The 14,820-nt window shown below is 41.6% G+C and overlaps 1 protein-coding gene across 2 annotated transcripts; it reads right to left on the reverse strand.

Annotated features, from left to right (window-relative positions):
- Positions 1-274: 274 nt before the first annotated feature.
- syf2 (SYF2 pre-mRNA-splicing factor) lies at positions 275-6,463 on the reverse strand. Of its 2 annotated transcripts, none has more exons than XM_024437519.2 (7): positions 6,362-6,463; positions 5,845-5,940; positions 5,554-5,679; positions 3,971-4,088; positions 3,148-3,238; positions 2,448-2,546; positions 275-1,541 (listed from the first exon to the last, which is right to left on the reverse strand). In XM_024437519.2, the coding sequence occupies exons 1-7, from the start codon at positions 6,377-6,379 to the stop codon at positions 1,376-1,378; spliced, it is 714 nt and encodes a 237-aa protein (XP_024293287.1). In that variant the 5' UTR covers positions 6,380-6,463; the 3' UTR covers positions 275-1,375. The 2 variants fall into 2 exon arrangements, with proteins under 2 accessions (XP_024293287.1, XP_024293286.1); XM_024437518.2 differs by having other exon boundaries at positions 6,322-6,417.
- Positions 6,464-14,820: the final 8,357 nt, after the last annotated feature.

The raw sequence follows: 14,820 nt of genomic DNA on the forward strand, positions 1-14,820 counted from the left end.
ATGTGGCTAACAGTAACTGTTACTATAGTTTCTTAGCTAGCATAAAAACGAGTGGATAAAATGCTGCAGTTACAAAAATGTGACTAAAACATTTCAAACTTCGTCAGGAAACAAATACTGTACTCACAGTTAAGGATAAAATAGTTAGAAAACCGGAGATTCTCTGCACAGCCACAGTTGGCGAGCTAAGCTTGGGTGTTAGGATAATTAACACTGCAAGCTCACGTTAGTTATGACGTCATCAATCACTCAAAAACGACATAGAACTGATCAATGGAAATGTAGTAATTAATGCTTTTGTATTGTACTGGAACCAATGACAAATTATAATTTAATGGGTTTATTTGAGAAAAAAAGCTATAATAGCATTCTGATTGGGGTGACAAAATCCTAGGAGACTAATCAAAAATCTATTGGATTCAATCGAATTACTTTTGATTCCCAATAGGAAATAATTAGTCAAATAGAATTCCGATAGGATTCTGATACAGGTGGCACAAAATCCTATATGATTTTTTTTCTTGCACGCCAACCTTTGAAACCCCTCTTCCCCATCTTATTACCATATCCCATGAGGCTTATTCAGAACAGATTCATTAAGTCCAACGAAACATTACACAGATGTCTGATTCAAATTACGAAGGATGAGGATCAAATTCTATTCGTGTTTATAGGACCCCCACATCGTATTTTTGAATAACCCATAGTGTGCATTGATACAGAATGAGAAACTGAATATAGCATGTGAATCTGTTGACTGTCTTTGATCTCAATTTAGGTCACAAGCCTCTCCTAGCTCATATTGTGCTTGGGGGCAGTCGGCTTAACAGAGATGAGTGATAACGATGAAATTGTTTAATTTGTTTATCCCCTCGTGCACCTACACTAGCACATTCTTCTGCTGGCATAACTAATAAACACAGTGTAGCCTTAAGGTGAATGATAGCATTTCATTCTCACGTTAAGCCACCCCCCACCCACCTACCTACCCAACCCATACTGCAATCTAAGGGTAAGACCTACAAAAAAATAATTTAAAAAACGCAACAAAAAAAATGTGTGTTCATACACACACGATAAACATTGGCAGAAAGGCAGAAATAACATTACAAGATTATTCAGGATGTACTCAAGTTAGCCATTCCACCTGATTCACAGGGTTATAGTAACAATACAGTAAAATTTGTTAGAAAATGCCTCTAAAGAAATGTCAGCGTCAAAATACAAATTTAGATCTCAGATACGTAAGCATTGTGACCAACTGAAATGGGGTTTCTATGTACATGGCCGGTCCTGTAACCACAGTGACTAATTATGGCCTTCAGTTACAACAAAGCAGTGGAAATGGTAGCGTCCATTTGATTGACCAGTCCAGTTAGACAGCTGTGCCTCTCTCCAGATTCTGCTTGATCTCGGCTGTGTATTTGCCATAGAACCGCTCTGCCTTCTTGTTGAACTTGGCGTTCCTCTCATTGATGTAGTCGATGTCTGCATCATCGTTATAGGCCCTGCGCCGGCTATATTTGGCCCGCTTCTCAATCCTGTGAAGAACAGCAAAGGATCAGTGTCAAGAAAACAAAAAGGACAACTTACAAACCAAAAGAATTACAATCATAGTAGAAAAACCTCCTTCAGTCACTGAAAATCTGACCTCTCCAGAACAACTCAATCCCACACAGGCAACAATCCCTAAACGAAGACAGTCTACAAATTCATAATTATGCCAAAGCACCAATGGAAAACCTTACTCTTCTACTCGAACACACAGGCTGGCACACACAGTCACTTTTCTGACTCACAGCCTTAACTTAGTGTCTTCAAAGCGGAGATGTGCGTCATGCCCTGGCAGCTCCTTCTCTGTCTAATCTCTCACAGGAGCATCACTAACACAAGGCCTCCCAAAAATGGTTTAGCACTGAGAGGAGAGAAAAGATAGAAGGCAAATGTAACCAAGGGAAACTACGGAAGGGAATATGCCGGTCAGGTGTGAGGGACTTCAGGACTTGATCATAGCAGGTATGGAAGGTCTAACGTGCAGCAATTCTTTTGAAAGGCACGCCATGCATTACTTTATTGGGGAAAATCTGTTCTGGCCAATTTAACACCAAATAATGCAGATGCAACAGAAACTAGGGTAATCTAAGGGGTGAGAATCAGAGATGAGGGCTCATTAACTAGGCCACATATCTTCTTTCTAAGTTTTCCAGCACCTCCCCAGTGGGAGATACCATAAAAGAGCCTTATCAGCCAGTCCCATCAGGCTCCCAACACTGGGGTTCATTCAGTAGGCATCAGATACGCCCTGGTTTCATGCACGCACATGTCTGCTGCTTCCATTCACAGAGGGCTCTCACTCTTTCCACAAATGGACCTTGTTTTGGATTCCAGTGCATTAAATGGGAGGTCAGAGGAGGTTAGGATCTCGCTCTCGTCTCTGTTACACTTACTGTTTCTCCACATCCTCCACCATGCGGTCGATGCCCTCCTTGGATGGGACGTGGGTCCCATGGATCAGGCTGTTGGATGTGGGGTGGAAGTCCTCACCACTGTGAGAGAGAAAAGAAGAGTCGGTTAACACAATATTAATTTTAATGATCCTCCTCAACACCATCCATCTCTCCAAGCTGAATATGACCCATCTCTATGACTGGAAACATTATGCTGTAGTGCACCCTTCACAGCTCCACATGTGGCAGCAATTAAGGCAAAAAACCTGTGGGTTCTGAACTCATCTTTGGCTGATCAAGAAAACCCACCATAACTATAACCATACCGTTCCTCTCTGAGCGTATGCCTCACATTGACACTTAAGACATTAAATGATTTTGTGACAATGTCAAAACTAACCATGGGGCAGGAGTGGGACACACTGCCTGACATTTAATTGAATCCTTTGTGCACATGATCAGTGAAAACTGTGTGATAGTAGCGTCAATTATCCATTTGACGCAATTAAAACATTTCATAGTTTCATAGTGTATGGGGGAAACAGTCTTTGAAACATGTGCCTTTTCAAAACCAATATATAGGACTTGTGCTTGAGGACATTGGGAGGCAACCCTGCATAGTTGACTCATTGGAGACAATATCAAAGACACTCAGTAATGGAAAATGAGAGAGGAGTTTTATAAGGGGGCTCCGGCTCACCACTGCTCTCGCTGCCTCTCATAGCTGTCCATGTCTGGTTTGATCTGTTTGGTGAGGCGCTGGTACTGTCGCAGCTGGGCCTCCGCGTAACCTGCGGGCCAATGGCAGCAAACAAGAGAGGTTATAATTACCGGAACAAACGACAAGCAGGCGCAAAGCTCTGCGACAAAACCTGCGTCTGGTTAGGGGAGATGAGGAGGCCGCTTTCAAGCCCCTCTGGTGATAATTTTCTCCCCAGAGGTTTAATTCAGAGACGTTTTGATGCAACAGATGGCAGCCATATTTGGGGAACGCAGTTATCCCTTTTGGCAGATTAAATTGGAGGCAGTTAAAAATGATTTATCCCGAGGGGTCTTTACACGCACCCAGAATTCCGTTACAGAATACCTTGGTGCAGGGCTGCCCTGTTGTGGAATGACAGTCCCACCTCCAGTAGTCGTCTTCCACAATCTAACTTCTGCTGCATTACTGACTGGCCTTTGTGGAGTCGGTGTCTTCAAAAACAACCAGGCTCTACAGTACAATATTAAAGAGTCCCACTTTCCCACTTGTATCTCCAGGCATATCTTACTTTAGATGATAGCATGTTTAAAATAAAATAAAAATGGATTGAGGATGTACAGCATGACATACTGGTAGATGCTCTCCAAGCGCACGATTGAATGGCCCCCAGCTAAAGAGGCAGACCGTAGCGCTTCCTGACCATGTGGCCTTAACAGTTATAGCTTATAAGTAGAAACCATAGTTTTTCTTGTTCAGAAAAACTGACCAGCTGAGGCATAGCTATCCAGTTCGCTCAAAAAAAATGAGTAACCTCTCTCACCTGAGAATCCTGGGTCAGGGTTCTTCCTCTTCTTCTTTCTCTCCCACCGCTCAGCATCCTCAGCACTGATCTCTAGCAGTTTCACCCGGTCATAGTCCTCCCCTTTGGCCGCACACTCCTGAAATCCCACAGACACACACACCAAGTCACTAAACAGCAACAGTGTGCATACAATTACTATATAACTTCTAAAGTTACTTATTAGAGGCCGACCAATTAAATCGGCTTGGCCGATTAATCAGGGCCGATTTCAAGTTTTCATAACAATCGGTAATCAGCCTGTTTGGACGTAATTATGTCAGATTACATTGCAATCCAAGAGGAGACTGCGTGGCAGGCTGACCACCTGTTACGCGAGTGCAGCATCAAAAGGACATTGTGGCTGGAATGAGCCAAGGTAAGTTGCTAGCTAGCATTAAACTTATCTTGTAAAAAAAAAAAAAAAACATTCTTCACATAATCACTAGTTAACCACACATGGTTGATGATATTACTAGGTTAACTAGCTTGTTCTGCGTTGCATATAATCAATGCGGTGCCTGTTATTTATCATTGAATCACAGCCTACTTTGCCAAACGGGTGATGATTTAACAAAAGTGCATTCGCGAAAAAAGCACAATCTTTGCACAAATGTACCTAATCATCAACGCCTTTCTTAAAATCAATACACAAGTATATTTTTTAAACCTACATATGTAGTTAAAAGAAATTAATGTTAGCAGGCAATATTAACTATGGGAATTGTGTCACTTCTCTTGCGTTCAGTGCAAGCAGAGTCAGGGTATAAGCAGCAGTTTGGGCCGCCTGGCTTGTTGCAAACTGTGTGAGGACCATTTCTTCCTAAAACAAACGTAATGAATGTCAGAATTTAACATAATTACGACACAACAATGAAGGTTGTGAAATGTAACAGACATTAGACTTAAATATTGCCATCCATTCGATAAAATACTGAACGGTTCCTTATTTCACTGAAAGAATAAACATTTTGTTTTCGAAATGATAGTTTCTGGATTTGACCATATTGATGACCAAAGGCTTGTATTTCTGTGTGTTTATTATAATTAAGTATAGGATCATATTTGACAGAGCAGTCTGACTGAGCGGTGATAGGCAGCAGCAGGCTCGTAAGCATTCATTCAAACAGCACTTCACTGCGATTGCCAGCAGCTTTTAGCAATGTTTGAAACACAGCGCTGTTTAAATAATAATTGTCATTATTACACATACATATATATGTATGTATATATAAATAAATAACAAAAAATATTTAAAAAAACAATTGGCCGATAATCGGTATCGGCTTTTTTTGGTCCTTGGGAAAGGCGTTGAAAAATCATAATCGGTCGTCCTCTATTACTTATCTATTATCCTAAGGTACACAACTTGCAGTTGACTTCTGACATCCTGCTCTCTGTCATCAGCCAACAAAAAACATTGTCCTACACATGTGACGGTTCATCCAGAAAGCAGTGCCTCTGTGATAATAATAATGTTCAACATAGCTGTGGACATCTGTAGCTCAGTTGGTAGAGCATATATAATTAATATATTATAATCAAGTCCGTTGATGAACATGTACCTTTTTCTTTTCATCAGTCATTAGTTCCCACTCCAGACGGGCTTTCTTTGCCTCCCAGTTAGTTGGTAGCTTCAGTCTTTTGTCCTCCTCCACAACCTCCTTGTGATTGAGATTGCGTGCTTCATTCTGCAATGGATACCACAAAATACATACATTCCAGAACGTGAATACAAAGAACACAGATCCAAGATATACCATGTAAACTCAAGCTACTGCCAAACTCAAATAAGGATAGGCTTCACATGACGTTACTAAAATGTGTCTGAAATGGGAGAACCTTTTAACACAGACCCTTTTGAAATGCAGTTCCCGGAATTTTCGCAGTCTCTCCTCTCTTTTCTGAGATGCAGCACTTTCGGTCTGTTCATCACTGACCGACGCAGATACCTATGGAAAATATCATAAACATTAGCTAGCTTTTTAGCTAACGTTAATTAGCTAGCTTGCATAAAGTACTAACTCGAATGTCGGATCCGTGCTGTACCTTACAGTGGCAAGACAAAGCAAGGTAACGTTTTCTACGTATCATGCTAATCCACTACAAACATCAGCAACTAAAAGCAAATTGAAAACATATAACGTTAACTAGCTAAGAGGTCGAAATAGAATGGTCTGAAATGCTAGCAAATTAGCTAACGTTAGCTTGCTAATGCTATTAGCGCTGGCCATTGGACTGTAAAAGACAGGAGTACTCCATTGGGTACACATTTCAAATGCCATATATATTTTCAATAATTGTTTATCTTCATCACAAATATGGAAAAACACCTTTTCATTATTGAAGGATATCATTCGTCAAAACACCAACCTCAAAACAGGACGCCATTTTTAGCTGGCAGGCAGGAAGTATTCACTCTGAATGTCGGATGTTACGCAATGAACGGAAATGCAGGTAGTCATGTAAATAATGAGATTTTTTTAAATACAGAAAACGTATCATAATTACTCATAAGGGGGGAAATCTAATAACGGGCTACTGTCCTGTCATGGTGTCAATACGATATTCAGTAGCCTAATACATTGATAGGTGGATAAAAAAAGTATTTTGATAAAAAATATATTTTCAATTTTAAAAGATTTCAAACTAGCCACCCTTTTCCATGATGACAGCTTTGCACACTCTTGGCATTCTCTCAACCAGCTTCATGAGGTAGTAACCAGGAAAGCATTTCAATTAACAGGTGTGCCTTATTAAAAGTTTATTTCCTTCTTGATGCATTTGAGCAAATCATTTGTGTTGTGACAAGGTAGGGTTGGTATGCAGAAGATAGCCCTATTTGGTGAAAGACCAAGTTCATATTATGACAAGAACAGCTCAAATAAGCAAAGAGAAACAACAGTCCATCATTACTTTAAGACATGAAGGTCAGTCAATCTGGAAAATTTCAAGGACTTTGAAAGTTTCTTCAAGTGCAGTCACTAAAACCATTGAAATTGGCTCTCATGAGGACCGCCACAGGAAAGGAAAGGAGTTACCTCTGCTGCAGAGGATAAGTTTATTAGAGTGACCAGCCTCAGAAATTGCAGACCAAATAAATTCTTCACAAAGTTCAAGTAACACACACATCTTAACATCAACTGTTCAGAGGAGACTGTGAGCCACTACTAAAGGACATCAATAAGAAGAAGAGACTTGCTTGGGTCAAGAAACAGTGGACATTAGACTGGTGGAAATCTGTCCTTTGGTCTGATGAGTCCAAATTTGAGATTTTTGGTTACAACCGCCGTTTCTTTTTGAGTCGCAGAGTAGGTGAACGGATGATCTCCGCATGTGTGGTTCCCACCGTGAAGCATGGAGGAGATGTGATGGTGTAGGTGTGCTTTGCTGGTGACACTGTCAGTGATTTATTTTGAATTCAAGGCACACTTAACCAGCATGGCTACCACAGAATTCTGCAGCGATACGCCATCCCATCTGGTTTGCACTTAGTGGGACTGTCATTTGTTTGTCAACAAGACAATGACCCAACACGCCTCCAGAAAGTGTAAGGGCTATTTGACCAAGAGGGATAGGGATGGAGTGCTGCATCAGATGACCTGGCCTCCACAATCACCTGACTTCAACCCATTTGAGATGGTTTGGGATGAGTTGGACTGCAGAGTGAAGGAAAATCAGCCAACAAGTGGGCTCCTGCATGATGCAGCGGTCTAAGATACTGCAACTCAATGCAAGAAGCATCACTGCAGTCCCTGGTTTGAATCCAGGCTGCATCACATCCAGCCGTGATTGGGAGTTGCACAATTGGCCCAGTGTCGTCCGAGTTTGGCTGGGGTAGGCCGTCATTATAAATAAGAATTTGTTCTTACCTGACTTGCCTAGTTAAATTTTAAAAAATACACATTTTCATATGTGGGAACTCCTACAAGACTTTTGGAAAATCATTCCAATTGAAGCTGGTTGAGAGAATGCCAAGAGTGTGCAAAGCTATCATCAAGGCTACTTTAAAGAAATATATATTTAGATTTGTTTAACACTTTTTTGATTACTACATAGTTATTTCATGGTTTTGATGTCTTCACTATTATTCTACAATGTAAAAAATAAAGAAAACCTTTGAATGAGTAGGTGTGTCCAAACTTTTGACTGGTACTGTATATTTTTTTCAAAGTTCTGTAAGAATTGAGGATCAAGTATCAATGACACTTATTGGATATGTCAGGGAGACAGGCATTAGTTACACAAACAATTTTTAAAAAAGGTTAAATTATGAACAGATAGAGAGCTATCTGAATATTCACCGTAGCTATTGTGTCACTGTGTGAGTGCCAGATCTATTATCGTGACACCATGACAAAAGTCATTGCTTTGCATCTTGCATTTCATAATAATGTCTTTGTGTTGAAATTATAACCAGAGGTTTACTTTTTTTCTCCTGATGTCTAATCAAACAATGGTGTGATTACAGATATGACTGGAACTAATAGAAAGCATGAAAGGTCAAGTGTAAAGTCAGACATCAGTTTTCCACACTGACAGAGACCAGAGACCATGACAGTGACTGTTGATTTGTTTGAAGTCTCAGTTGTTATGCTCTTTCACTGCACAAAAAAGGGCAGCTCATGCCAATCAACAATACATCCCTTTCCTGGCAAATTCAATACAGTATGCAGTAAGCCTTGGCCTGAATGTATTAAATATGATTTTAAGATCTGTTCTTAGACAATAGCGAACCTTGTTTAATGGCAACTTTTGCATGTTTGACTTGCCAGAATGGATGTATTCCCTATTTGATTGCATTATACTAATAGAGCTCTTTTTGAGGATGTAATTAAGTGGAGTTTATAGTCTTAGATTAAAGCATCCTCTAGATCACAGGCAATGTTAATGGAGTGATGCATTTTCACTGGGAACCAGATGGGAGCACATCACAGCGAAGCAAAACAGCACTAAAGGAATGGGCAGGGCCCTGCCATTGCTGTTATAGGAAATAAAAAAGAGGGCAAAGTGCATTAAAAACTACAGCAACTCAAAGAATGTCTATTTCAACACAAAATGGTGGCTTGCAGAACATTCATCTTGATATAGTGAAGGAGAAAGTAACCTGACACAGGCTTTTTTGGAACAGTTATTTTGCCTCCATGTTATCCTTCAATTCTGGCAAATGATGATACGCGTGTGAGTATCTGCACTTTTGAATATGAGCGTGTGGCTTGTCCTCTTTGTTGTTACTCAAGAGCAATACATCACTCTAGTGCCATTAATATCTTTCCAGATTTTGACACGTATCTCAGTTGTATATCATAAACACAACTTTCACAAGCAAGCACACACACATGTGTGTAATTACGCAGCACGCACGCACGCATGCACACACACACACACACACACACACACACACACACACACACACACACACACACACACACACACACACACACACACACACACACACACACACACACACACACACACACACACACACACACACACAACACATTAACCAATAACTTCCTTCAGGAGTTCTCCATTACAAATAACTTGAATGGGTGAACACCCCAAATCAATGGAAGAATGTTCTCAGAGAGGGACCGAGAGAGTCCTTCCATGTTCCGATGCGGAGGACTGTTTCTCCTCCAGCACTTCTTGAATAAATCACCATCTCATTCAGAGCTGTAAAGGCTGATTAAAGCAGCTCACTCAGAACCATTACTCTAATGACACTGTTTGGAGATCAGCTTTAGAAACAACATATCAGACACAATTACTCCAGGAGCCAGGAGGACACCCATATTGTGTTTACTGGAAGTGTCCATCTGGACAAAAGGCATGTTGACGCATACTGGCGATTGCAGTTAACAGGCACGCCACCTCCAATAGACCTGGGTTATTGTGGACAAAGATGGCTTATTTTAGAACCACCAGTGTTAGTCTTTTCTATAGGCATACAGGAGAGTAGGCCACAGCAGGGTTCAAATTCTTGACTTTAAATTAGGAACCCTGGCTGGCCCTGTGCCCCACAGCCCTCCAATAGAGAGACTCAGCAGTTCTGTCACTGCCTGTTATGTGATGTTAAGCCCCCATTACAGTAGGAGATGGGACGACCATGGGTTTGGGCCACCCCAAAAATGCTGAACCACCACTCTTCAATATTAACTTTTCCAGTCAGGCAAATCGGGCCTGAAATAGGGTAATTTGATATGTGCAAATACAAGACACACTTGCAAAAATGCTACAGGGGTCATTTATAAATATGGCATATAGCAGAGTACTTCATAATCTTTCCTGATTCATACAACAGCACGTTATATTAGTCTTATTGGCTACCAACCACTGCTATATGTTTTTTACATGGGGAACTGCATTTGGCTTGTGTTGTTATCTTCCTTTAATAACCCACCCCCTTTCCTCTAGCCCAGTGATATCGCTCCGAGGGCAGGGCCTCTCTGCATGAGCAGCTGCCTCACATCTGGAACTTAATATAAACATCATGGCCAATAAAATCATTCCATTTCCTTAATTACTATTCCTGTCATTTCCGCACTAAATGAAAAGTTATTAATTCGGGGCCAACACAAACACACTCCTCCAATATGAGGAGCTACTCCTGAAGCTGCATCACCCCGACTACAGAGCGCTGTCACTGGGCTGGAACCCCCACATGTAAGGGATCAAGGCCCCCCCGTGTGTGTGCGGGGATAGGAGGCCATGGTGCCGCATACATTAATGGAACACGAAATAGCGTCTTGTTTTCCATCCCCACCAAATCCACCACTGAAGCCAGTAAAACCATGACAGGCGCAACCACTTGTTTTGTCTCTCCCTCCCTCTTCTTCTCTCTCTCTCTCTCTTTCTTTCTCTCTCTCTCTTTCTCCCTTGTTCTTTCACTGCTTCTCAGTATGTTCAACACATGCCTTTAATGACCGACCTACTGTTTTTCTCTCTTCAGCTCAGTACTTCTCTTTTCTCCAAAACAATTTTTCACTCACTTCTTTCACACACTCTGACTGTCCCAGTGTTCCTCCCTGTCTGTGTGGTTGCTGGTGAAGGTGAGATTCTCTGTGGTGATGACAGCCATGGCCCTGGTGGTGGCCAGTCTAGTGGCCAGCCTGGTGGCCAGCCTGGTGGCCAGCCTGGTGGCCAGCCTGTGCCCATAATTCCAAAGGTGTTAAAGCAATTCTCCTTCTTGCCTGCCCCAGACACGTGCTGGAAGGAAATCACAATCTTTCACAGTGTCATATGTCCCACACAGAATTATCAACGGAAACCAGCTCTACAATACGTCATTATCATCTCTTTCTAGCAGTTGTAGTGTGTCCCATTGATTTCACGGCTCCCACTGCCTTCGGGCATAGCCAACGGGCACAGATGAATGGAGGCTGCACATGGATACATAGATGCATCTCCTTGTAAAATGTGTCACACCAAATGTATCTTTGCATCTGCATACGTACATGGTGATGAATGCTTGACACACATTAAATACAGCCAAAAGCTTCACTTTCCCTCACATTAGTATGTTTTGTATGATGGAAATGAATGTTCTGATTCTTCTGAAACCATTTTATTATCCACGAGTGGAAAAGGATTAAGTGTGCGATATAAGAGAATTTAGAGAGTGATTCATACACAAAGATGAATGTATGCACTCAAATACCACTGGTTTTGTAGTCAATGCTCTTTCTGCACCACACACACTTACATTCCCAATTAAAGCCCATTATGGTTGTTCCACTAGAAACGACCACGGAGAGCAGCACCACGGACTCAACATTGTGGGTAAACAGATGTCTCTTGTGCTGTTATCCAAAGGAACTCAGGCTAATCCACAAACTTTATGATCATAATTAGGGGAGAGTGGGTTGAGCCAAAGGGGTAAGTTGAGCCACCCTTGTTTCTAGGAAACCATAATTTGACCAAATATTTAGGAAGAGGTCAACATTTCATGGAGTCTGTGAAGGAAGAAAAGTGGTAAGCAAGTTAGGTCCAAAAACTGATTTTCACCATGTTAAATTAATTTATTGCGCTAGAGGTTTCATAATTCTTGTATCTAAACCAATGTAGATCATTAAGATTGTTCTATACAACAGTTGGGGTCTCCATAAGCTTCGATATGAGGTCCTAAATCTACAAGAAAGTACATCCTGGTAGCTGTGTGGGCTAATATCATCAAAATGTTTGCCAAAATGAGCCAATGGCTGTGGGGTAAGTTGAGCCAATGGTTGAGCCAATTGCAAGTTGAGCAAATTGAAGAGTTTTCTTCCCAGGCGTACTGCAAGGCATTATCACTGGGATATGAGGTAACAACAGGGCCTGGCCTATGTTAAAAGTGTTTTTTAAAAGTACATGGGTTTGTTAGGTGTTAAGCTTGGACTAAAATATATTTAAAACGATTGAAAGACAAAAAAGCGATTGTGATTGTGTTGAATTGTGTTTGGGAAATAAAGATAAACGTGATTTAAAAAGTTAGTGGTAATATTTCATTCAGTACAGAAATGTGTAGGTAGCTTAACTTACCCTGTCCCCATACGTTGTATAAGGTGAGCCAAGAGACCACTTTGTTTTTTGACAAGCTATGTTTTAAAAACGGTAATGTTTACATGAATACGGATTATTTCCAGGGACACACAACATCCTGAAATATACTGTATGTAGATATCTTTGTCAGAAGAATACTATATTTCCCTTGATACAGTGATGCTGAATGTAAAAAATAAATAAACTTACTCAACTCTCCTCTACTGATCACAATGAAAGTGAGAGAGCAGCCTTTATTGAGGACAGCAATACAAAAGTAAATGGAATTTGAGAGAGAAGTGTGGGCATTTACTTTTCTTGTTGAGCAAATGTCTTACTGGCCCTGGGGTGATGGGATGCCCATGACCACAAGAGGGCGACATACAGCACCATTAATGAGCAACTATGTGTCATAGGGTAAAAACCAAAAACCTGCAGTTGATAGTGAGATACCAAGTGAGATAAAATGTCCATTGTGATTCACTTTTAAAGGGCCATTCTCAATAAATAAAATTATACCATAAACAGGACATGTAGTGTGGCTCCATAAAAAATAAGCCCACCATTATTTTTTCGAACTCATCAAAGCTTAATTTTAAACCATTAATAGATTTGGATGCGTTGCACTGATGAAAGCATTAAACTAATTCATAAACACACAAGTTCAATATAGGTGTCACCCGGTTGCGCGTTGCCAAAAGTGTCATGTGTTTCCGCATCTCTGTTCCCATCGTCTTTCCCCACAAGCTTAATAAGACATTACAGTACTCACTTGGCTTCACAATACTCTGTTGTGGACAGCTGCGTAGGAACCTGGCCTTGCCAACAGCCTCTGGATATACAGCTGTGTGGGGAACAGTCCTTCCTATCTATCCTTTGGTCAACGCAGCAAATCAGGCCCAACATCAAACCAACTGACCTTGGAACACACACAGCAGCTTCCTCCCATCAGAACATTTGGAACAGTAACAAACCATTTTACATGTAAAAAATAAAAAACAGTTTGGTCTTTTTATCTCCAGTTCACACCACCACCAATGACATAATATTAAATCAGGTGATGTGTAAGCTACTGGCAGATTGCTTCTTTGACATTCAAGTGGTAAATGAGATCTTTCTTTAAGAACAACGGTATCAATTATTAACTGAGTTTTCCACAAGTTGTGGAGGCTCATGACCACTTGTTTAATGTGCAACAAGCAGGCCTCCCTCTAAACTATTGTCTTTTACAAGAAATTTGGCTTGGCCCCGAAGACCCTTACAAACTTCGACAGATGCACCATTGGGAGCATCCTGTCGGTCCACCGCCTGGTACGGTAATCACACCGCCCACAATCGCATGGCTCTCAAGAGGGTGGTAAAGTCAGCCCAACGCATCACCGGTGGCACACTGCCTGCCCTCCAGGACATCTTCAGCACCTGGTGTCACAAGAAGACCAAGAAGGACATCAAGAACCTCAGCCACCTGAGCAATCTCCATAGACAAACATTTGCAGTAGAATGGCCTTACTGAAGTGCTCAGTGTCTTTCAATGTGGGACCGTCATAGGATGCTACCATTCCACCAAGTCAGTCCATCAAATTTCTGCCCTGCTACAGTTGCCCCGGTCAACTGTAAGTGCTGATATTGTGATGTGGAAATGTCTAGGTGCAGCAACAGCTAACCCGTGAAGTGGTAGGTCACACAAGCTCTCCTCAGTTGCAAAAATCACTACTGAGTTCCAAACTGCCTCTGGAAGCAACGTCAGCACAGTAACTGTTTGTCGGGAGCATCATGAAATGGGTCTCCATGGCCGAGCAGCCGCACACAAGCCTAAGATCACCATGCGCAATGCCAAGTGTCGGCTGTAGTGGTGTAAAGCTTGCGTTCTCTGGAGTGATGAATCACACTTCACTATCTGGCAGTCTGATGGACGAATCTGGGTTTGGCGGATGCCAGGAGAACGCTATCTGCCCCAATGCATGGTGCCAACTGTAAAGTTTGGTGGAGGAGGAATAATGGTCAGGGGCTGTTTTTCATTGTTTTGGCTAGGCCCCTTAGTTCCAGTGAAGGGAAATCTTAAAACTACAGCATACAAAGACATTATATTATACTTTCAACTTTGTGCAACAATTGGGGAAGGCCCTTTCCTGTTTTAGCATGACAATGCCCCCATTCACAAAGCGAGGTCCATATAGAAATGGTTTGTCGAGATTGTTGTGGAAGAACTTGACTTGCCTGCACAGATCCCTGACCTCAACCCCATCAAACACCTTTGGGATTTATTGGAACACTGAATCGCCCAACATCAGTGCCCGACCTCAGTAATGCTC

The sequence above is a fragment of the Oncorhynchus tshawytscha genome, linkage group LG11, assembly GCF_018296145.1.
Source record: "Oncorhynchus tshawytscha isolate Ot180627B linkage group LG11, Otsh_v2.0, whole genome shotgun sequence".
Classification (NCBI taxonomy): Eukaryota; Metazoa; Chordata; class Actinopteri; order Salmoniformes; family Salmonidae; genus Oncorhynchus; species Oncorhynchus tshawytscha.

Bases quoted from the DNA above. Each gene is read 5' to 3' on its own strand.
- syf2 (XM_024437518.2), bottom strand. From the start codon at position 6,345: ATGATATCCTTCAATAATGAAAAG. The intron at 5,941-6,321 runs GTGTTTTTCCAT...TATTTTCCATAG, and splicing joins TATCCTTCAATAATGAAAAG to GTATCTGCGTCGGTCAGTGA. The intron at 4,089-5,553 runs GTACATGTTCAT...GTGGGATTTCAG, and splicing joins TGACTGATGAAAAGAAAAAG to GAGTGTGCGGCCAAAGGGGA.